Source organism: Aquarana catesbeiana, linkage group LG01, assembly GCF_042186555.1.
Source record: "Aquarana catesbeiana isolate 2022-GZ linkage group LG01, ASM4218655v1, whole genome shotgun sequence".
NCBI classification, from domain to species: domain Eukaryota; kingdom Metazoa; phylum Chordata; class Amphibia; order Anura; family Ranidae; genus Aquarana; species Aquarana catesbeiana.
In genome coordinates, this window is record NC_133324.1 from 235,830,423 (window position 1) to 235,855,881 (window position 25,459).

The 25,459-nt window shown below is 41.3% G+C and overlaps 1 protein-coding gene across 3 annotated transcripts in view; it reads left to right on the forward strand.

Annotated features, from left to right (window-relative positions):
* HECTD4 (HECT domain E3 ubiquitin protein ligase 4) overlaps positions 1–25,459 on the forward strand; it is a 282,112-nt gene that overhangs the window by 121,397 nt on the left and 135,256 nt on the right. For 2 of the 3 annotated variants that reach the window (XM_073625973.1, XM_073625959.1), the window contains exons 12-18: positions 412–644; positions 1,623–1,768; positions 8,657–8,727; positions 11,896–12,001; positions 12,334–12,454; positions 14,850–14,978; positions 24,230–24,354. In XM_073625973.1, coding sequence (XP_073482074.1) covers positions 412–644; positions 1,623–1,768; positions 8,657–8,727; positions 11,896–12,001; positions 12,334–12,454; positions 14,850–14,978; positions 24,230–24,354 — 931 coding nt within the window. The remainder of the gene's footprint in view (positions 1–411; positions 645–1,622; positions 1,769–8,656; positions 8,728–11,895; positions 12,002–12,333; positions 12,455–14,849; positions 14,979–24,229; positions 24,355–25,459) is intronic. The other variant, XM_073625965.1, reaches the window with a different exon arrangement.

Below are 25,459 nucleotides of genomic sequence, written 5' to 3' on the forward strand. Positions count from 1 at the left end.
TCTAGATGATGAGATTCCTTCATCCAGAAAGTGAGTAAGAGTGATATCTGATGTCTGACTCTATGCAACTTCTAATGCAGTCTGCAAGAAGCTCACAGTGTGCAGTGAAATCAGAGTAATCAATCTCAGTACAGGAGAGGTGCCTGTGCAAGACTCAAGCTGAAGCTGGAGTTCAGCTTTTGTGTATTAGGATTAGCTGTTGGTCATTGTGCACTGACTGGTACTGGCAAGAAACCTTATTTTTGCATATTGTGTTGCACTTATGACTTCAAATACATCTTCCCTGAAGAATATTTGTTTGGAGCTCCTTAGTGAAGTTGTAAAATGGTTTCCTGGGAAAGAACCAAATTGAAGCAGTTGTCTATGTTCTTATCCATTTAGCCTATGTAACCTTCCCTTTGACTTTTGCAGGGGAGGCTGTCACCACAAATGAGGTTATAAACCAACTACTTCATCATGTTGGAGCCATGTGTATTCACCAGCTCAATCTCTTGGCTAACAGCAATAACTTGCCAATAACAACGTTCCTGGGTAAACAGCATCCAATCGAAACACACCATCTAAGTAGCATATGTGACATTATGGAGAAAGCTATGGTCAATGGGGATAAATGTATCATCCGTTGCATCCTTGTGGTATTTCAGGTAAGCCGTTTTTAATAATGATTTTAATAATGATATTTTTTGATCTGTGAAGTGTTTGGGTAGACTTTTGAGCTTGGTCTTAAGAAAGTAATCGATGCCCTAGTTTTTTTTTTCCCTTGGAAAATGAAGAGTAGACCTATATTTAATTCATTACTTTCTGAAGTTTTCAAGCTTGCTGGGAAAACCTGTGTTATAGGGATTGATCCTTTTGTATTCTCAGCGATTTGTAGAAAAGAAGGTGTTTATCACATGTCAACCACATGCTGTTTGTGTGGCTGTAAAATTTGCACCAGCGGCTGTGTCCAAATAGACATAAATGAGAATGCCTGCATGCGGGTGCACAGGACACCTGTGCGTCCTCTGCTGGCAAAGATCTCCCTTTGCACAGGTCTATGCACAGTATAAGTACACCAATGTGACTGAGTCCTAAATATACTTTAAAGTGGTTGTAAACCTCAGTCATGAAATCTGAACAAAGCACATATATCTGTGGTGTTTACGTATCTCTCTCCAAAGATCTGAGTTCATTCCTCTGTTATCATAAGTGCCAGTCACTTCTGAGAAGTTTTCCCGACACATAAATTTGTGAAGGGGAGGGAAACAAGCACACAGCTCTGCATGTTGCTTTGTTCCTCTGCCTATGTGGAGGGGGGGGGGGGGGGGTCCTTTCCTCCAATCGGCTCTCACACAGTGTATAAGAGCTGTAGCTACAGCTCTCTGTCCCCTCCTTTGCTCCTCCACAGATGAAGGATTTTATCACAAATCTGCACTTTTGAAGGGTTGTAGAGAAGAGAAGACTGCAGATAAACAAGTAAAACTTATGTAGGAGGATTTTTTCATCTCTGTATATCAGAGTGGGTATATGAGAGGGTTTTACAGATACTTTAACACCTACCTGGGAGTTAGGTTTAAGGATTCTAAAATTTGTTTCTTGCAAATTAGTTGAACAATTTAACTATAGGCATGTTCTTTTTATAGGTTGTGTTTAAGTTTTTCCTGAACCCTCAAACGGAGAGAAACAGAGAGACTATCCGCAGGGCTGGTTTATTACTATGGCAGCTGCTTATGGCACCAAAGGACCAAATTTGCCCGGAAATCCAGAAGGAGGTTTGTCTGGCAATCAGGTTAGTTTTAAAGTGCTGCACAGACCATACTTAATTTTGTTTTCCATTGTCCTTATATTTTGTATTTGGTTCAGTTCTCGTGTAGATTTTCATGTTCTTTTGTATGTACTCTTAACAAAAGTGAAAATCCACAAAAAACTAATCTTGGATCTGTTTAGAGCCCAATGAAAGTATGAATATTGTGGGATGTGTAAACTTGTCAGCATCCTCCAATTTACAAGCAGTCCCCAAGTTACATACGTACAACTTACAGCCGACTCGTACTTACAAATGGATGGAGACATCAGGAAGTGAGAAGAATTCTACCTCTAGGAAGAGAAATTCACTCCTGTTAACATGGGAAAAAGGTGTCTCCACTGAAGCTTTACCACCAACCCTTGTTTCTACAACAACACAAATTTTAAAATCCAATTTTCACAGGGACAGAAAGTGAAGTGAAATCTTCTGAACCCGAGCACAGCAACAGCAAAACAAATATTACAGGGGTGTTAACTCTTTCCTATGCTATCCAAAAAAAGTAAATGTATTTTTGGCTGGAGTTACACTTAAAAAATATACATTTTCCAACTTGCGTACAAATTCAACTTAAAAACAAACCTACAGAACCTATCTTGTCTGTAACCCGGGGACTGCCTGTACAGGTGAGCTTAAATTTTAGGCTGCATTCACAACTGCGCATGCAATTAACTGTTAATGGCACCCCAGACGCTGCCAGAAGCACGCAACAGAACGCGCAAAGCTCAACGTACAAATAGGTGCAGGAGCTTCTTTGGTGTGTGTCACTTGAATGGGCTGCCCTATCGAGTTCACGTATGGGTCCTAAAAGCTTGTATAAAAGCAGTGTGTACAGCAAGCTTTTGCAAAGCTTTCACTTTCATTGAAACTTTTAAAGCACCATTCAACTCCTGTTTGGGTTAAACTGGTAGTAAACTCAGTTCTACCACTTGTACCTACAGACAAGCCTATAGTAAGGCTTACCTGTAGGTACTGTGAATTTCTCCTAAACTTGCACAGTTTAGGAGATATTCAGAGTGCATGCAGCCGGTGACATTACAGGCACATGTGCTCTGAAGGTCCGGTGTACAGTGCTGGACCTTCAGAGCCCGTGCCGTAAATGTTAGCTTCCACTCGCATGCGCGGGAGTGGCATCATCGCACCCCGGCCACTCATTTAGCCAGAGGATGCAAACCCGGAAGGAAGACCGGAGGAAGATGTCAGCCCTCTTACTCCTCTTAATAGTGACAGCGTGGTGCTTGTGGGCTTGGTTCTAAGGTAAGTCCCCCTATTAACCACTTCCCGCCCACCGGCTGTCATATGACGTCCCTGAAATTGTACGGGAATATCTGAATGATGCCTGCAGTTACAGGCATCATTCAGATATCTGCTTTTTCAGCTGGCGATTCCCTACACCATAAGAATGATCATAGCAGCCATTCCGCCGCTTGATCATTCTTACAGGCTTGTTTCTATTGACTCACCGCTTCCATCGGTGACCAGATAGTCGTCGGAGTCTCTATGATCGTTCTGAAGGCAGGGCGCAATGTTATGTCACGCCTGGCCTCTGCATTCAAACCAACAGCGCCAAGATCTTTTTTTTTTTTTTTTTTTTCATTTCAAGCTTCCCAGCCTAGAGGTGAGATATGGGGTCTTATTGACCCCATATCTCACTGCAAAGAGGACCTGTCATGCCATATTCCTATTACAAGCGATGTTTACATTCTTTGTAATAGGAATAAAAGTGATATATATATCTATATAGATATATAGAGATATATATTTTCCTTTTTTAAAGTGTCAAAAAAAGAGTAAAATTAACAATAAAAAAAAAATTTAAAGTGCTCCTGTCCCCGTGTGCTCGCACGCAGGAGCGAACGCATACGTAAGTCCCGTCCGGTGTTCAAACCACACTTGTGAGATATAGCCACGAATGTTAGAGTGAGAGCAATAAGCCTAGCCCTAGACCAACTCTGTAACTCAAAAGATGTAACGAGTAAAAAATGTTAAAGCTTCGCCTATTAGGATTTTTAAGTACCGAAGTTTGGCACCATTCCACGAGCGTGTGCAATCTTGAAGCGTGACATGTTAGGTATCTATTTACTCAGTGTAACTTCACCTTTCACATTATGCAAAAAAATTGGCTAACGTTACTGTTTTTAGTGCTTTCAAAAAAAAAAAAAGCGTTCGAAAAATTGCTGCGCAAATACCGTGTGAGATAAAAAGTTGTAACGGCCGTCGTCGTATTCTCTAGGGTCTTTGCTAAATGAACATATATAATGTTTGGGGGTTCTATGTAATTTTCTAGCAAAAAAATTATGATTTGTACATGTAGGAGAGTGGCCTGGGTGGCAAGTGGTTAATGTGCTAGTATGCAATGCATACTAGCACATAATGACATTGCCTTGCAGGGAATTTTCTATTTTTTAAACAACTGTGGGTTACTACCTCTTTTAACCGAGATTTTGGGGTACACTCACACGAGCAGCCAGTGGCCTTCACCATTGAGAATCTGTAGATTTTTCCTGGCGTATGTGCTACATGCACACAGTATGTGGGAACAAAGGCAACTGTCAGATTTGGACTGTTATACATCATTGCCAAACACCACAGGCGTTTGCACGTAACCGCTCACCTGAGCGTTTACAAGCGAATAGAGCTCTTCTGACTTACCCTGGATGCAGATAATGTGCATTTAGGGACGATGTTTCTGCAGATTTTATGGCTGCACAGAAACTGGTCACAACTAATGAGCCAATTTCTATGTAGCCATTGCAGAGTGGGTACAGCTGCACCCAGAGGTGGCATTTAACAAACTGTCCTTCCCCTGCTGCCCATGTGAATGATTAATGGGAGTGCTCATTGTCACTTTAAAGCTCACCTCTGGGCTTAGGTCCTCCTCCCCCCTCCATAGTAGCCCTTGCACCCTTTAAATTCATTTTCTTTTCTTACCTTGTTTAGTCACATGGTATCACAGTTCTTCCTTACCCTCTTCTAACTCTAGTGGTGCGTGGGTACAGGGCCGTCTTTAATATGGTTTGGGCCCTGGGCAAACATTTTTTTTGGCCCCAAACCCCCCCCCATGCAATTTTGCTCTTCACCCGACATCTTAAAAAACAGACACACACATAGAATTATCTAAAAATAAACTTTGCAGACACCCTTCACAGCAGTCCCATGGTGTCCTCAGTTCCCTTTCATGTCACAGCACTCCATTACATTACATACATCAAATGAATGTGCTGCTGTGCCTGCGCAAACGTGGGCCGCCAAAACACATACATGTGAACCAGCCAAGCCCAAAATAAGCCCATCAAGCAGTTAAATACAGTAATTCTATATGTTGTAATGCTGTGTGCTCTGTATTAAAAAAATACAGCCACAGCCTCACTCGTTTTTAAACTTTCTACACATGGAGAGCCAGGGGAGGCGGAAGAAGACCTACCTTGTCCACCTGGTCAGCTCAGCTCCGATCAATTCTCCACAGTAGTTTCCCTTGACCATCCAGCACTCTAACAGCACTCCACTCCGCAGTCTGACTCCTCCTACCTCCTACCGAGGCCTCTGCTCCTCTGATCATGTACACTTGTACAGGTAGCAGTGACTGTGCAGGCACAGCAAGGAGCGCCGCCAATTATGTGCCAATTATGTGCCGATTTCCGGGCAGCGTGCGGGCTTAAGGGGCTGCTCTGCTTTTGGCCCTAAACAGTGACAGGGCCCTGGGCAGCTGCCCTGTTTGCCCTGCGGTAAAGACGGCCCTGCATGGGTACTAAATGCTGCCGTAAGTGGTGTGACATGATGAAGTAGCTCCGCTCTCTTCGGCATTTTCCTGTGACCCAAGGGCAGGGGTAGAGCCTTTAAGTCCTGAGTTTACAGGAAGTGATTTAAATAATATTGGGAGTCCTATAACCCAGAAGGAAACAGGTGCTAGATCGTGAGTCTTTGAGGAGGACAGTGCTGGAGATGGGGTGGGTGAGTGTAAGAGCCAGAGTTGCTTATATTTAGGAGTTGCAGAACTATCTTCTTGGTGGCTAGAATATAAACCAGCATACAGCAAGCTTGGGTCCTCATCCACCCAGGATTTTAGTGCCAGCTGCAGCAAGAATCTAGCATATTCTTGTGGTTTGATTCACAAGTGGGGTGCAGATATGTGCAGACGCTCAGCCTGTATGAATGGAGTGATTACTTGTGGTTGGACACAGATGATCACCCCTGAACACAAACAGCTTGACACTAAATTCACACATATTTGAGACCTAAAAATTTGCTTGAAATTCAGTTAAATAGAATTTATTGATGCTTCCCAATATTTTGCATAGCCATAAAATACTGAGCTCAAATTATGCTTTTAGTACTGAACATAATACATGGGAAAATACTATACATTTCCTTTTAGAAGCAACATTTTGGACAGACGGCTTGACATTTTGCTGTATAATTTTCTTGATTCAGTGTTGAAATGTTTTATAACCTGTGATTGTAAACTTCAGCAGCAAAGCACCTTGACTTTAGTGTAGATATTTATAGCTATACTGATGCTCTTTAAGCCCTGCCTACACCAGTGCAACCTTGTGATCAGTCTCTTCAGGGTATATACCTACTCATTAGACATTACTCTTAAAATCCCCCTTTTCCCCAGGACATTGTATTCACATACGTTTTCCATAAATTACTTTTATTTTTTCAATCAAATTATTTATTAAAGCTTAGATGTGTTGAGTGCTCCATGAAGAAGAACATTCAGCCTAATTTAAAATAGTAATTGACCCAAAACCTAAATAACTCTAAATCTACACGCAGCCACATTCTAAAACTGGATTCCATCAAAGAAATAAAAGTGTAGCGCTATATTCCACATCCACAAACGTGTGTATCGCAATAAATAAGTGCATATATAAATAGTGAATACTACCAAGACATGTATGACCATAATATGGATAATACCAAATAATTAATCAGTGTTGATCACATGAAAGATTAAATGGACAATAATAGTAATTAGTTATCAGATGTGCCAGTGATTAGTAGAAACCCGTGCTGGTTCCATGAACCAAACACCAAACAAACAAAAAATCATAAAACATAACAGTCCATATTAAGTATATGAAAATGTGTAGAAAAATAGTGAAGAGTACGTCAGCAGAGTTCTATGGGGGTGATGAATGGCCAAATGGTGGAAAGAAACTCCCAAATTCATAGATGGATGGTTTACACCAAATCCGGCGAGTGGGTAGAAAGAAGACCACAAGTGTTCATAGATTGTACATCAGTGCCGGGGCCAACACCAGAAGTAGAGGAGGCTTACCGGAACAAATTAACCTGAAATGGCGTACGCCAGACAAGTTAGGCTTAGTAACCACTGGTTCTGAGAAGTGCGTCTTATCAGATGTCATCAACAAATGGTGGAGAAAGGAGTACCAGCACGGCTTCCTTATCATAACAGCATGGGAGATGTCCTTCCTCCCGGGCTCCTGCTGGTTAAGAGAACATCAGCGCCCCTCCCCCAGACACTGAGGAGGATTTGTGTGAGTGGAACAGATCCTGTGATAGGAGTCAGGCATCGGTAGAGACCTGTTCCACTCACACAGATCCTCATCAGTGTCTGGGGGAGGGGCGCTGATGTTCTCTTAACCAGCAGGAGCCCGGGAGGAAGGACATCTCCCATGCTGTTATGATAAGGAAGCCGTGCTGGTACTCCTTTCTCCACCATTTGTTGATGACATCTGACAAGACGCACTTCTCAGAACCAGTGGTTACTAAGCCTTTATGACTTGTCTGGCGTAAGCCATTTCAGGTCAATTTGTTCCGGTAAGCCTCCTCTACTTCTGGTGTTGGCCCCGGCACTGATGTACAATCTATGCACACTTGTGGTCTACTTTCTACCCACTCGCTGGATTTGGTGTAAACCATCCATCTATGAATTTGGGAGTTTCTTTCCACCTTTTTGGCCATTCATCACCCCCATAGAACTCTGCTGACGTTCTCTTCACTATTTTTCTACACATTTTCATATACTTAATATGGACTGTTATGTTTTATGATTTTTTGTTTGTTTGGTTCATGGAACCAGCACGGGTTTCTACTAATCACTGGCACATCTGATAACTAATTACTATTATTGTCCATTTAATCTTTCATGTGATCAACACTGATTAATTATTTGGTATTATCCATATTATGGTCATACATGTCTTGGTAGTATTCACTATTTATATATGCACTTATTTATTGCGATACACACGTTTGTGGATGTGGAATATAGCGCTACACTTTTATTTCTTTGATGTTATTTTTTGCCTTGAGTCTATAGGTGTGTTGGCTGCTATCTTACCTTTTCTTTGGCCTAAACGCAGCGCTGTACTTATCTTTTATTTTTGCTCTCCAAAACTGGATTCCAAAATAGGACAATTTTACTGTAATTCCTGGCTCTGCACTCTACATTTTTGAAGTCTTGGTCCTTTTGCTGCATTTTTAATAACATAAATGAAAAAACTCAAAGCGAAAATGAAGAGCTCTGTCGTCAGATCTGAAGATTTTGATGTAGAAATTTTGCTGCTGTTTGAGATATTAATTCAGCGGATGCCCCACAACGTACACATTAGTGCTTGGAATTCTGAGCCTTTAATTTACAGTGCACCCGTGACAGTGTGGCCTTACTACTTCAGACTTGTTATTATTTTGCGATATTTTGTTATCAGCATAGCCGTTTTTTAATAGCTAAAGGTTGCTTATAAAGCAAACTTAACTAATTCTAACAATGATATCCATTTTACAAATGAAAATTTACATCTCAGATTAAACTGGAAGACTGTAGTATACTGTATCTTGTAATGAATGCATGTCATATCTATTAGACTGTCCTATAACCCTTAGCATATGTTTATATTTCTGCAGCTATGGTTTAAATATTCTGAACCCAGGAGAACAGGAAATCAATAACTTACTCAAGCTGATATTAACCGAAGGTAAGAGTACTTTCCAATATGATGAACATCTTTCTGTATTATGCATTAAGCTTCTAATAATTTATTGAACATAATTGATGCAAAGGTACTTATCTCCTTGGGTATTTTAATGGATTAATAACTGGGTGCTTTATGCAATTGAATGACAGGAATAATTCTTGCAGTTTTACCCATCTCGACCTCTTTTTTTCCCCCAATTCTGTCCCAAACTGAAATTTTAAAGCCAAACCTAACTCTAAACATGGAGTTTGTTTCTTTCATACCTGTGGGTTTTTATTATATTTATATATAAATAAAATACAATATATATAATCACATCTCTTAGGAGACTGCAGGACAAGGGACACAGGGCAGCTGTTGTGAGGACCTGCCCATCTTCAAGAGCTTGCTGCCTGAACCTGGAAAGGACAGCCAGCTGAAGAGGACCAAGATGGTGGGGCAGGACCCCTTGGAGTTTAGTCCTTGCTTGCCTAACTCAGAGCTTAGTCTTGGGTGCATGACCAGGTGTTAAATCACACCCCTGATTAAACACTTTACCGCCAGTCTTGCCCAGATTCCTTATAAGGTACTCAAGCGCTTCCTCCCTACCGTCCTTTCACCACCAGGAGTCTACTCCTGGGTCGCTGAGTACTCCTTCTGACACATTTACCCTATATTCCACACCCTTTTTCGTGAGTGCCCCACAAGGGAATACTGTCACCCATAGCTATGGTGGAGATCAGGCAAAAGAGAGCTACAGCAAAATCTCAGGTGAACATTCGCTCTGCCGAAGGCCCACACAAAACTCCGCCTCAGAGTGACAATAGTTCCCTTACATTCCGAGCAAGACCTAATATTATCACCAGTCTCTGCATCTGACTCTAGTTCCATTTTAGGCACAGAACAAATGTCCTTCCTGACGAAGGCAGATTTTTTTTCCTGCATCTATGTCACAATTCCTTGGACAAAGAACAATTTTAGTAAAGCCTTCTCTTTCCTGGGCTCCAAAACGCCCAGTCTCTTATCTAGCTCCTCGATCTTTAGCTGAATCGGAACCCAATATGCCTGTTCTAAAAGAGGTGGACATATAAGGCAGCAAAGAGGGCCCAGAGGCAGTGTTAGCAGAGGCTGAGAAAATTTTCTCACGCCCAGACTCCTATACACCTGAAGCTGCACTTCACGCAACATGCTTGCTAATGTAGATATACAAATTTTTGCTGTGTGCAAAAGCCTCAGCATTGCCGCAATTCTCATTTGTCTCACCAATCCCCACTGGGTACAAAGACTTGCTAAATCTGTAAAGACATTCGCTGATCATCAAAAAATAGAAAGGGCAATCTGATGATTGGATCACTCAGGAAAAAATGTTCACTCCTCCAAAAATATTTGCCGCATCTGTCCAGCAGAAAAAGAGTTCACTAAAAAGTGATCTGTTGCGGCAGTTGATCCTGCTGTCTTGGTCTTAAACATCTCACTGTACCCACACAAAACTCATGCATAGATTCTGCAGATAGGAAGTTTGAGATGCTTTTAGAGACTCTCTACCCTTGCAAGCCCCGGGCTCTGCAGCCAGCCCTTGCTGCATTTAAAATTTGTCAAACTGCAGCTAACTGGACTGGGGCAATGAACAACTAGCACAATCCTGTATACCAGAAGGAATTGCCTTCTGCTCTGCTCTTTTGTGGATGCCCTAGAATATGGGAGGCACTTGACAAATTCATAGAAGATATTGGACCAAGTCTTCCCCAAAGGCGGCAGTGGTGGCAGCATTCGTCAGTATGCCTCTCTCTGGGTCACAGGCATGCCAGACCTCTGCAATCAAAGGGGTCCAAAATAGAGTTAAAAATTCTACCCCCCCCCCCCCCCCCCCAACCGCTTTTCTCTCTCAAATCAATCAAAAACTACCCTAGGACTGTCAGATTTGCAGAATGCCTGAACCATCTCTTGTCCCAGGGAGTAATTGTGCCAGTACCTTCGCAAGGCAGGTTCACACCGTTTCTATTCAAACTTGTTTGTGGAATCAAAGCCCAAAAAACAGGGGTATTCATCTTATTCTGGACCCTAATATAGCTCAATAAATGCCTTCAAATCCAATATTTTGCATGAAATCCTCATGGTTGGTTATTTTCTCTCTTGATACAAGGGAATACCCAGCATTCATAGGCATCTGCATATTCCCATATATCCACCTCCTTAGTATTTCCTGCGATTTGTCCAGCTTGTTGCACTGCCTTTTGGCCTACACTCTGCTTCCAGCGTAAAGGTCCGAGTACCTCTTCTTGCCCTTCTCAAAACTCAGGACATCAATGTCACAGGTTATATGTAAGTATCACAGAGCTTTTCGAAGTTCATGTACTTTTCACATCCAACCTTGCCTACAGGCATTACAGTCTTCTCTTCCTAAAACACCCACAAACGCACACACAGTTTTTGGTGGAAGCTGAATAAACTGTTATTACATTTTGGGGGAAAACAAAAACACCTGCAGGAAACACACTCAAATATAGCAGAACATGCAGGTAGTATCCTTTGTCAGAATTAAGCTCAGGAGTCCAGAACTGCCAGGCAGGGTGCCAACTAACGAGCCTCTTTGCTGACTTGGCTAATTTGCTGTCAGTCCAGACACACACACTTCAAAAATATATCTCTAAAGCCTATCTGCAACAAAAGATCACTGTATTTTCAGTGTGTGTGTGGTTGCTGTATAATTTATGATTTTACACAGCTTCAGGCATTACAGCAATGAGTATTATTTATTCATTTCTTTCTAGCTATGTTTAAAACTGGCCATACTGTATAAAATTTTTGTTCATTCAACCAGCGGGTTGAATGAAAAAAAATAATCCAATTCCCTGTTCTGTTGTGTTCTGATAGTGGGGAACCTTCTCCGCCATCAGAACACACTGATCAGTGTTGCCAGCTATAACTGGCGGCACTGATTGTTCTGGAAAAACCCCAACTGGCTAGTTGTACAGAAGTAGCGTCAGTCCCTGCTCAATGGGCCAAATTTCAATCCATATATGGCTGCCCTAAGACCTCCTATTGTTTCGGTGATCGCTTTCAGCTTATTTGCAGTAGTTCAAATACATTTTCAAAACAAAGCTTTACTTGCTGCTTATGATAGGGAAACTGTTCTATGGCTTTCCTAACCACAAACTATAATGTCATTTGTGTGAATTGCCCTATCAGGCGATAGGAACTGTGGGCTTTCCCAGCTCCGAGATGTTATCTTAACCAACTTGACTGAACAACTTCAGAATAACCGATTTGGGAGCGATGAAGACGAACATTACCGGTAAGTTAAATAATTTTTTCCTGTTTATTTGTGCCGGTTGAATGTCAGAAAGATAGGACAATCACTAACTGGGTCACAGGCAGACATAGAAACTAACAGAAAATGCAGTGCTTTGTTTCCAAATCTAATTAAAAATGTGTAGAGGTAGGCTTTAAGGGGGGAGGGGGGGGATGAGTGAGAATTGTGTTGGGCTTTGGTGTTTTAATGACTGATAATTGTCCCACCACTTCACTTTTTTTATTACAGACATTTGCTACTCTTGCAGTGTATTTGTAGCAATAACTTGGTTTCTGGCAAGTATTTTATTATGTTTTCTATTGTATTTTTTCTAGACTAAATGATGAACTATTGCACTATATTTTGAAGATTGTTGTTCGTGAATCTTGCATTCTGATCACCAAGTGCCAAAGTGTGTCAAAAGAAGATTTCCAAAGACTCTTATCAACTGTGCCTGTAAGACCAGAGCCCACTTCATTCTCATGGCCATATATCTTCACCTACTATTTTTTTCCAAACCTACTTACAAAATCGAATTTTTGACATGAAGCAATTTTTACTGGAGTCATTAATACACAGTGGAATACACTATTTTCTGCCCACATTTGTCGATAGATTTAGTTGTAACCTGTGATGTTGGAAACAACGTTTTTAATAGTCCTAGGACAAATAAGACATTTTAGGGGTATTACTCCAGCTATAGGTGGTTGGACACTAAATGTGAAGGCCCCTATACTAATAATGCATATTTTGCATACGATTACCTGTATTTCACCACTTAAGTCTATTTAAGCCCACCTTCTTCTTTTGTTTTCAGTGTAAAGTGTTGCTGTTGGAGTAATAGACCCTCAAAAGTCTAATAAAGAACACAGCCTGATAGTAATTTAGCAACATAAGGTGATATTGCCGCCTACAGAAAAATGGACGCTGGGCACTTAGACAACTGAAAGTCAGCCCCTTACTAAAATCCCTGGTTTCACACCTTGTGACTTGTAGCAAGCAGTCCAAGAGAAAAAATAACGTATAAAGAGAGGGAGCTGAGTCCCTCAGTGGACCCTGGAAAAGGATTTTATAGGAAGTACAACAATTCTAAATTCTAATTGTACAAAGCAGGGCACAGGACTTGTATTCATAGACCATGGGTTATATGCTGGCTACCTTCTGGTGATTTTACACTGGCAAAAAAACTTTACTATGACCGTTCCCTACTGAACGTTCACATAACCCTTCTGTGAGACTCCAGTTTTTTGCAACTGTTCTTAGGTGCTGAGCCTTTTCTCCTTTTTGGAGTAGTTTTTTTTTTTGCTTCTATGAGGGCCTGTGGCTTTGCTCTTTCTGAAACTGAACCAGAACTCCTGCATGCTGCATCTTTGGTGCACTTTCTGAAACTGCACCAAAACTGTGGCACATCATATAAGTCTTTGGGAAAGTGCAGGTAACCTGCACAAAACTTAATGTTAGCTCCCCAAAGCGCAGGGGGACCAAACCAGGGCAGTATATGAAGCCTCCCTTCATCTTTAGTGTTATACCTTATGGGAGAATGCGTTAAGGTAAAAAAGTTTGGCCTTTAGGCCTCTTTTAAGATCCTGAGAACTAACAGCTGTCAAATGCAATGGAAGTACAATAAATAAAACCAGGCCATACAATGCAGCCCGCTGGTCTTCTCTCTTAAGCCAGCCTTACATGGATTGAAATTCTGAATTCAGATTCTTGTATGGGCAGGCTGATTGTGCTCAAGTTGATCTATCAACTAACCAGTCTGTTGCGTTTCTCCAAAACAATTAATGCCACCAGCTATAGCCGGCAATATGAAGGCTACCCGCTGTTAGAAAACAATACCTCGGTGGGAAGGATTGCCCCATCCACCATAAATGTGAGAGTGGAGGAATCGGATCATAAATGTATGGACTGCCTTAGAAATGCTGGAGAAGACGGGGTGCTGCAATTGCATCTGTCAGGGAGGAAGTACAGTACTATAATCCTTTACAGTATAACATGCACCGCTAGCCCAGGTAGCTCAGTAAGTGTGAAATCTGCATACATATCACCACATCTGGTGGACCGTTGCAGGCTTTGCTCCATGTTGCAATACAGCCTATTTAAATCTCCTTACATATTGCCCAGCTACAGTATATACAGCAATTTTCAGTGAAATGTTACACACATCCATTAGCCTGCGATTGCTCACAAACAGAGGGAGTCTTAGGAGATGGGGACAGGGAAAATTGCCAAAGCTCTTGGTCCTGATAACCTTGCAAGCAATCCCCATATATTCTGGCCTGACCTGAGTAGCAGAGTCCTGTGCTAACTGAAATATAAACAAGTAGTCACCGCTGACCACAGGACCATCTCAGAAGGAACACCAGTATGAACTGGGAAAGTCTGCGCATGGTGGCTAGCTGTAAAGCCTTTTCATAACTGGAATGAATCTACCAGTGCTTGTTGGCTGACTGGAGAAACTTCAAGGATTTTCAATATTTGTTTTTAATCCACAGGAACTGTTGATAGCAGAAAAATGAAAAAAGTAGCAGAAAGAAGGGGGACATCTATCCTCCTGAGGCCTGTATATGCAACTAATGAGATGAAAGGAGTTAGACTCTTGTGCCTAGTGTCCATTTCTCCTGTAGGCGACAGTATAACCCTACATTACTTATTTATGGAGCTGTGTCGAGACAAATTAATCTATTGTGATTGCTGGTTTTTAATTGCTTTGCTATTGCAAATACATTTTCAGTAACTGCTGTCTGTATAAAAAGGGATCTTATAACTACTTTTAATCCTCTGAACTGGTTCCGAGGTTAAAGGGGTAATCATGATGCTTTTCCTATGAAGAAATGTCTCTGTGTTTAAGGTTGCCTCTCCATGCCTGCGTTATCTGATGGCTGTACAGAATCACCTCCTTAGTAATACTGTCTTAATCAAACCTGATGAGAATGATGACAGTGACAGCTCCCTGCAGGGGGAGACATTGAAGGTACAGGTAAACACCAGGTTTTATTCTCATAATGTTTTATGTTTGTTTACGTCGGTCTTTGCTCGTTCCATTGAAGACTGTTAGTTGTCAGCAGTCACTATGCAAGTACACAAATGCAGAATGTACTTAAGGCTTAAAGCAATATTAAACCCAAAATCAAACATTTATTATTTAGCAGTTTACCAATCCTTAGATGTGTTGGCTGCATTAGTTTTCTTTTTTTAGGCTTTCTTCTATTTTCATCTGGTGATCCAGCCAGTCTGTTTGTTTTTTTTTTTTTTTTTTTTATTTAACAGAAAAACTCTCTTGCAGCTTGCAGTTAGAGGGTTAAGATAAACCATGTACCACTAACAGGGTGCTTACAGTGATCAGATTTTATTTATGTAAAACCTTTATCCCAGGAGGGAAAAAAAAACTTTCCCCTCCTATTTGCTGTAACGGCTTATAAATGTTATTTGCAGTTTGACTTCAATGTGTTTTAGTGTATCTACATATGCTAGTACATCTAACACACCCGTCCCCCAGACTGACCATGCTGCTGTTCAAAGGTGCCCCCTGTGATCCTTCATTCAGAGTGGGGGCATTCTAATACAAGGGGTGTATTACTGGACAGATCACCTGGTGAAAACAGAGGGAAAAGGCGTAAAGATAAAAATACAACTAATGCAGCCATCACATCTAATGATTGTAAAGCTGCAATGTATTATGTTTTTAGTTTTGGGTTTAATACCGCTTTAACTCCAGAATTACTTTGTACAGGCAGTAGCCGTCTGTACTGAAAAAATATTTAGCCTAATTTCACTTTGAAACTGTAAGCTGCTCACAGCGTGTATTAGAAGCTGCAGCAAATCAGATAGAGCCTGCCTCATTCCTGGACTGGAGGACTTCTACGGTCCCTGGACCGCCTCTCTTGTTAGCTTATTTTAGTTATTTAAATCATTACAAGTTGGTTTCGTCTAGCAGATTCAGTTTGCCTAGGAATGCCCACTCCTCCAGACTGACCCCTGCCTGAAGCCATGTTGATATTTGCAAAACTCTTCCCTAGCGTGAGCTCACTCCTTCCATCAGAGCTAAGGGCTCTCGAGAGGAGTACTGAGGTTGGGTGCTGGCCTATAGAGCAGCACAGAGATCTAGTGATATTGCGGAGTCTAAAATAAGGTATGTAATGAAAATAAAAAAGATTCCATATAAAAATGTATTTAGTATTCGAATGAGTGAGGGGGTAGGAATGAACCAGGAAAGGCAAAATATAAGCAGATTTAAAAATGCATAATTATTGGGTTTCTTTAGAGCCACATGTGAAAATATACAATCAAATAGCATTTTTTTAAAACATTTGTATAAAAATGTCGGGCTTGTAATAGTAGGGTTTGTAGTCTTGCCTCCCATTTGATGTATGGGTTTGGTTTTGAACATGTTATCACTTCAGAAATCTAAATTGTTGGAAATAACTATTCAAATATGTCCCAATCTCTAATAAAGCATTTGTTCAAGATAAGGCAGTTGGAGATTGGTGCTAGTTTCAGTCAAGTATATCTTCTAGACCATCGTGTTCTTTACTGATGGCAAATTTCCCCCTGTATATTCAGTTACTTTAATACCGGACACTTTTACACCCTTCCGGCCCACGCCAATTTTCAGATTTCAATGCTGTCACACTTTTGATTGACAACTGTCATGCAACACTGTACCCAAATTAAATTTTTATCTTCTTTATTGGGTGCTTAATCACTTTTTTTTTTTTTTTTTTTTTTTGCTATTTAAATGAAAAAATACTGACAATTTTTGAAAAAAAAACATGTTTTTCTTCTTCATTTCTGCTATAAAATTTAGCAAATAATCTTTCTCCATACATTTAGGACAAAATGTATTCTGCTACTTTTTTTTGTTAAAAATAACCCAGATCACCTGGAACGTTCAGGGGATGAGATATAAAAAATGTGCTGATGTAATTGTTTTGGTTGAGACACATGTGGAGGGTCGCCTGCAGCTGGCCCTAAACGTCCATGGATCGGGTGGGCATTTCATTCTACCCACACGTCCCATGCACGAGGAGTCTCAGGCCTCATAGCTAAATCCCTACACTTTGAGCTATATGAACTACTATCTGACCCTCAGGGCCTTTATGTATTTTTAAATACCAAGATATATGATGAACCCTTTTACTGCTAGCATTCTATATACCTCCACCATTTTTTGCCGCTGTCCTTACGGAGGGCTTCGACGTCATTGCTCAGTATCCTACGATACCGGCGGTTTGGCTGGGGGACTTTAATTCTACATTAAATCCTGTCCTTGACAAAGTACAACAAACCATATCATCGCAAGCCTCTCCACTCAATACTAGATTGGCTAGACTTCTAGCCAATTTTAATTTGATAGACACGCGGAGATATAAATACCCCTCTGTTCGAGCTTTATGCTTTTCCTCCACTCCCAGTACTATGTCCCGCAAAGATTTCATTCTAATAACTCATGCACTTATCCCCAGATTACAGGAAGCAGCCTTTTGTCCCAGACTTCTCTCAGATCACAGCCCATATTGGGTCACATTAAGTTTCCCAAGTGTTAAACTGCTTCATACATGGTGATTAAATCCGTTTTGGCTTTCACTCCTTCCAGAGGATTATGAGCTCATGAATGATTAGAAACGGTATTTCCTAGAAAATTATCAATCGGCTTCTCCCTCTGTTGTGTGGGATTCTTTTAAACTACATGTCCGGGCTACCCTGATCTTCCACATCAACCGATTTAAGGCTACCTCCGCAGCAGCTTTTGATAAGGCATTGGCGGAGCTGTCTTCCACTGAGCGACAATATAAGGCATATCCCTCCCTTGCTCTGGCCTCTGTACTCAAGATGCAAACCAGAGTGGTGGATCAGTTGCAACACGAGGTGACCATGCGTAGACTCTTTTCTAAACAAAAACTGTTTGAACATGGGGAGAGGGTGGGAAAGCTGCTCGCATATATGGTGCACAGTGAGGATAGACCCCCCCCCCCCCTCCGGTGCTTATTTCACTGCGAGATTCTATGGGGGAATAGGTTACCAAACCCTCTAAAGTAACATCTAAATTTAGAGACTTTTTCAGATCACTGTATACATCCACTGTTTCTAATGCTATGGAAACAATGGATCTTTTTTTAGAAGGAGTCACATTTCCACAGTTCACGAAAGATCAGGTTGCTATGCTTGAGGCACCACTTACAACCGATGAGATAACAGTGGCCATAGCCAGTTTTGCCAGATCCAAGTCAACAGGCTCAGATAGATTGCCCATTGAATTCTACTCCCAATATGGTGAGGTACTTATCCCTAAATTTCTAGCCTTATACACTCACATCTTTGATACATCAACACCACCTTTCTCTATGTGTGAGGTAATCATAGTTCTTATACCTAAGCCTGGAAAGGATCCGGGAATTCCTGAATCCTACCGTCCCATTTATCTATTGCAGGTAGATATCAAAATTTTGGCTAAAATACTTTGTCTGCGCCTCAGCCAGGTTATTTTGACCTTGGTACATGATGATCAAGCAGGCTTCATTCCAGGACGAAACGCCTCATTTAATCTCAGTAGGTTGTTCATGAATTTACAGGTCCAACATGAGAATATTGGTTCAAGAGTAGTGGTGACTTTTGGACACGGCTAAGGCCTTTGATTCAGTGGAGTGGTGCTACCTATGGAAATGTTTTACGAGCTATGGCTTTGGTCCCAAGTTTGTCAGATGGTTCCAATTGTTGTATCAGAATCCAGTGGCCAAGAACTGACCAAAGGTACGAGACAGGGTTTCCCGCTGTCCCCACTGTTATATGCTCTTGCAACTGAACCCCTTGCCATATCCATTCGGGCAAATACAACGATCTGGGGTTTATGCTTGGGTACCTTGACAGAAAAAAATCAGCATGTACGGGGACGATACACTGCTCTATCTGGAGCATTCAGGCCCCTTCCTTAGCAATGCATTACAAACGAACAGTTTGGTTCTTTTTCTGGCCTTAAAATTAATTTTTAATTCTCCTCCCACTAGACCACAAGCTCACTTCCCTCTACAACGGGTTATCACCATTAAATATTTAGGGGTAAATCTGACTACATCTCCAGCTGATTGTATTTCTCTCAATATAGTTACAGTATATATACATAATGATATATATAAATCTAATTTAATTAAATCAAAAATCCAAACCTGGGCCCGTCTACCTTTTTAGGTGTGTTTGGACGTATTTGATAAAAATGGTACTCCTTCCCAAAATTCTTTATATATTATGGCACACTCCAGTATAAATACTTTAAGTCCCTAGAAGCCCTCCTTAGACCGTTTGGGGAACTAACATACATAAATTAGCTTCTCCAAAACCCCACGGATTTGGGAGGAACGGCTCTGCCAGACTTTAATCTCTATTATATTGCCTCCCAGCTATCCCATTTATACCATATCAATAAGACGGACACAGTAAGATTTGGCACACTCTTGTGCCCCCGCTGGGCCCAGTTGACCTCTGATCCCCTCTGTGCTATAGCGGTGGGTGCTGGAGGTACTGGACCGGCAGAGGATCGTAAATCCCTGTTGTATCACTATAGACGTATATGTGACCTAACATCTGTTAAACTTGAGTTCCCCCGACACAATGACTTCACCCCCATTTGGCATAATAAGTCTCTTCCCGAATTCCTAATGGTACCTGAGACCTGGAGTAAAAGAGGGATAGTCTATTTGTCCCATATACTTTCATCTGGAGAGATGAAACTATTTGACATTCTAAAAATAGAACTTACACTTGCAAATCATGTTTTTTAGATTCTTGCAGGTTCGCCACACTTTACGCTTCCAATTCCCTGACTCCTTACCTCAACCCACCCCTTATGTTATAATCAAAGTGATTAAAAGCCTCCCAGAAACTAATATCAGTTTTTTACAACATGTTAATTACCCCTTCCTCTACTAAATTGGCGTATGCCCTAAAACCACATTGGGAGGGGGAATTGGGGGTCCTGGAGCACTAGGAGTGGAGTGAGGCATTGGACACCTGCAAAGTAGTGTCACCTAAACTCTCTGATAGACTGACTCAGATTTATATTCTGCATCGTGCATACCTCACCCCCTTACGAGTTGCCAGATTTCACAAGGGGCAACCCACCACCAGCTTGTTGTGTTCCCAGAATGTGAGCACATTCTACCATATACTATGGGCTTGCCCACAGATACCGGGATTTTGGAAATAGATTGTGGTTTTCCTGCATGATACAATGGGCTCCGCCTTGACTTTAGATCCCAAGATGTGCCTGCAGGGGATATTCCCCTGACTCAGACCTTGACAAATTCACCAAGACTTTCTTGCATGAAACGCTATTTTTGACTCGGAAAATCATAGCTAGACATTGGATGAGACCCCCCCCCCCCCCCCGATTTACTGAATGGTTGATGGAGATAAACACTATATTGCCCAATAAAAAAATTTGTGTACATTAATAGAGGTTGCCCTACTAAATATAATACAATTTGGGACCGTTGGCTACAAGCTACTGAGACCTGTGTATGAACAGGGCCTTGGCCTTTCCTAGTAATGCTTGGTTTCAGTTAGTTTTGCATTCTCACATTTATTAATGTGTATGACATAACATCCCATCTCTAACAGGCGTTTTGGTTTAATGTTGTATCTAGATATTGCGCTGTATCCCAGATATGGTTGTGGTGGTTATGGTTGTATATTATTACTGTTTGAGAAAGTCATAAAGGCTACCAACTATGGGACATATATTTGAAAATTGATCAGTCCTAATGGCCTGTCTTTTATTTATTTTTTTTTTTTTTAAGGCCCTTAAATGCCAGGACAGTACAAATACCCATTTGACCCCCCCTTTTTTTTTTTTTTTTTTTGGAAAGTAGACACCCCAAGGTCTTTAGTAAGAGGCATAGTGCGCACAAATGGCAAGATGTCATATAATACATAGTTGGGTAGAATAAAGACACCAGTCCATCCAGTTCAACCTGAGTGAGTGTGGGTGCGTGTCTACAATTGTCCCTATCCCTGTACATTGTGTCTCATTAAGATACTACTCTATTATATATTATTTTATTTAAGGTACCCATATAGCACCATCAATTTACACAGCGCTCCACACATACATTGCACACTCACATCGGTCCCTACCCTCAAGGAGCCCACAATCCAAGGTCCCCAATTCACATTCATATACTAGGGCCAATTTTGGACAGAAGCCAATGAACCTACCAGCATGTCTTTGGAGTGGGGGGAAGACCGGAGTACCCGGAGGAAACCCACCAGGCACAGGGAGAACATGCAAACTCCAGGCAGGTAGTGTCGTGGTTGGGATTCGAACCAGCGACCCTTTACTGCTAGGTGAGAGTGCTACCCACTACACCACTGTGATATATGTGATATATATATATATATATATATATATATATATATATATATATATATATATATTTATTTTTTTCACTATAGGCCGAGCAGGAGGCCTTCTCTGATCTATGCATTCCCCCCAATTCAGTTGCTGCCTTGACTTCTTTGCATGAACAAGCTGGTAAGAAAGCAGATAATTCTGGTGGCACCAGCATGGCCCAGAAGGTCATGGTACGCAGAAATCCTAAAGATGGCAGTGGAGGGCCCATGGTCCCTCCTACTACGGCCAGATCTGCTCTCACAGGGACCGATATTCCATTCTGCCTTATGGTCTCTAAATTTAATGGTTTGGCTATTGAAACCCACATTCTAAAGAAACGTGGGCTTTCCGGGTCAGTTATCTCTACCCTGATTAATGCAAGGAAGCCAGCTTCCAGAACTATAAATTATAGGGTCTGGAAGGCTTATGTTTCCTGGCGTGAATCCAAGGGTTGGCACCCACAGAGATATATCATAGACAGAATTCTTGCCTTTCTACAATTAGGGGTAGAAATGAAATTGGCCTTCAGTACTATTAAAGGCCAAGTCTCAGCTTTATCAGTCTTATTTCAAAGACCACTAGCTACTCATTCTTTAGTTCAGGGCTTTATACAAGGGGTGACGCGGCTTAATCCGCTCGTCAAACCTCCCTTGAGACTTGAACTTAGTTTTGTCAGTGTTACAAAAACAGCCATTTGAACCAATACAACATATTCCCCTAGTCCTGACAAGGAAGTTTGTATTTTTGGCTGTTATATCCTCAGCAAGGAGGGAGGTCCCTCCCCTCTTTTTGGGATTTAAGTATATTGCTTTTCTACAAAAACTGATGTGCTCCTGGAAGGAGGAGGGGTTATATAGTAAACTTCCTTTGATTCGGTTTACCAGTGTCAACACCTGAAGGTGGCCTATAACCCATTAAGTAATTACTTGAGGCTCTGTGTCCCATGATGTACTCCAAGAAAATGATTTTACAGGTAAGCTGTAATAAAAATCCTATTATTTGCAGCATACCATTTTTCAGTAAACAAGTTCCGCTTTTCTTTACTTGAACAAGTTTTGCTATTACTAGACAAATTTCTCGCATATAACCACAGTTATCTACAAACAGATGATAAAGGCGTTTTCTACCAATCTGAAGCATTGTTCATAATTATATTAAACAATTAGTTAACCCTTTATCTCCCGACATTTAACCAGTGTTTATGGGGCTTGACCCTGTCTCTGAAGACTCACTTAGGGCTCATTTACACTTTCTTTGACTTCAACATACATTAAAGTGCCTATCGCTTCAACATCCTTTTTTTATGTGTTTTTAATTCTTCGGGGGTGCTTCGATGATGCTTCCGGGGTGCTTCCATGATGCTTCGGTTGTACCCATCGTTTGCACAGCTGGGAGCCTATTTAACTTTCCCACCACTGCCAGTTTTACTGAGGGCTGACGTCAAGGGCTGTGCACACTCCTCACTCTCCCACCATTCAGCCTAAAGGTAACGCCACCTCGCTGCTGCTCCTTAAGCACCATGTGAGTCTCTGGTCTGTTTCCACAGCTCTCCTACAGTTCCCCTCCAGCCTGATACCCTTGGCGGCAGCAGCTGCCAGGATCTGACTACTTGAGGCCTTGCCTTACTGTGGACTTTTTATTGCATTACTGCTGTGTGGATACAGTGGGGGAGATTTACTAAAACTGGACCACACAAAATCTGGTGCAGCTGTGCATAGTAGCTAATCGGCTTCTAGGTTTTATTGTCAAAGCTTAGTAAACAAGCTGAAGATTTTATGGTTCCCCCCCCCCTTTCTATTCCTATTGTTTTACTTGTATACAGTGAATTGGCTACTTTATAAAGCACGACAATCTAGATGGCTTACAGTGAAACTATGCCTTATCTAAATGGATCTATGAATATGCCCGGTAAATCTGTTGTTAACTGTGTGCTTTGATGCTTTATTAAGGATAAGCCTATACCGTACCGTGTATTGCTTACTGTTTGACATGTGTGGCTGTATATTGGCTATGTTCTTTAATAAACTTTTTCTGATCTAAAAAAAAAAAAAAAAAAAAAAAAAAAAAAAAACAAGCTGAAGATAGAAGCTGATTGACTACCATGCACAGCTGCACCAGATTCTGTGTGCTCCAGGCTCCTGCAGGGAAAAAAAATGCCCTTTTTTTCTGCAAAAATGTGTGCATTTATTATTTTTACCTAAAAGGTGAACTTATCTTTTAAAGGTCTCTACTGTAAATATGTAGGAAATAACATTTCAGTTGTAGCTTCGTCTTTGAGCGTCTTTTTGTCTGTGTGTTTCTTCTTGTTCTGTGAAAATAAAAATAGCCAAGAATGTTAAAATAAAATGCACAGTTTTAGTTCTCCCTTTGACGTATTATTGAATATTAATTTTTCAAGTTTTCTGGAGCAGCTATATTTCAGTAGCCTCGGCATGCACAAAGGCAGGTTACTTTTTACTTTCACCTTTCTATCATTACCCCTTGAAGTCTGGTTAGAATAATACTTGAATAACTCTTTGCAGCCAACAGACAGGAGAGGCTGATCTGCCTTGTTAGTTAGATATTGAGGCATAGCGTTTTGCTATTACCATACAGGGTTATCCCAGATTATATATTCTCAAAAAAACACACAGTTCAAACAAGTGTAGACTTTTATCTGCTGTATAAATTATTAATATATAGTCAATTTTAATGGTAGGCCAGCTTTATTAATATGCAATAGTTTGCTGTTCATTACAGAAATCTTCAGTTACCCTTACTGTTTTGGAGGGAAGTTGAGCAAAAAAAAAAATGTTTTCAGATATATCTCAACTAATCCAGTTGTTTCTTCATTTTTTTTTTCTTAGGAACTGCAGACTAGCATTTTGAATTTGGCAACCCAGATTTTAACTGGGTGTGATGAAGTACTGGAAATGCTGCAGAGAGTCACGACTGCTCTCATCAACAGTGACATTCCTGATAAAGATTTTAGGTATGACCTTGCGCAGTACATTACTGAAAAGATAGTGTGACGTTTTTTACCTTAATGCTTATAATGCATTTAGGTAAAAAAAATTGTGCATTTAGAACTACTTAAAATCTCCCTGCACGTTGTGTCCCCATCAATACCCTAAAATTATTCAAGAAATCTTCTTCTGCATTCATTCCCTTTGTGTCTGTGTCTGCAATTCATTCTGCTCTCAATGTCTCACTTGTAGCCACCCATTCAGGTGTACTGGTAGCAGAGGCTACAAGTGTGATAACAAGGGAAAGACCATATACCCTGGGCATTCCTTTATTGAAATGTTTCTTCCTGCGGCATCAGGATAGTGCAGGTACCTGTGCTGATCAGTTGCTTGATTGGTATTTTAGAAGTAGGACTGATAGTATGTAATCAAGCAACTGATGGGCAGACTGCATGACAGAAGACTACACTAATCATTGGCCAACTCCTTTCCTGGAACATGCACATATAAAGGGTGCCAGGGGATGTGTTCTTGCACTCTGGTTCACATGGAACAGGCCCAGGAACACGGCAAGGAACCATGGGAGATGTCGTTTTTCAGTCAGCAGAAAGATGATGCATCACCTGCACCTGCTGGTTGTTATGAAGAGCAGGAAAAACAGCAGCTGCAGGTATGAACTGGGGTAATGCACATTTTTTTCAAAGTAAGAAAAATAGTTCAATTCTAATACAGTATTTTATCAATACTTAGTGGTTGTAAAGGCTGAAGGTTTAATTTGACCTCAATGCATTATCTTCCACAAGGTAAAAAAAAACCTTCTGCATGCAGCTGCCCTCCTAACCCCCCCGCCTAATCTTGATCCAGCGCTGTGCACAAGAGCAAAGCCTTTCTCTGCTCTCTCCATCCTCATTGGCTCCTGCTTCTGTCAATCACAGCCAGTGAGTGGGGTAGGGCTGAGCCACGCTTGGTGTGTCAATGGGCACACAGTGCCTGCTCGGGGGGTGAGCCCGCATAAGTGTCCCAGGAGCAAGCAGCTTGCTATGGTGGGCATTCGGTGGCGGGGAGGAGCCAGGAGTGCTGGACTGCAGAAGAGGAGGATCAGGGCAACTCTATGCAAAACTATTGCACAGA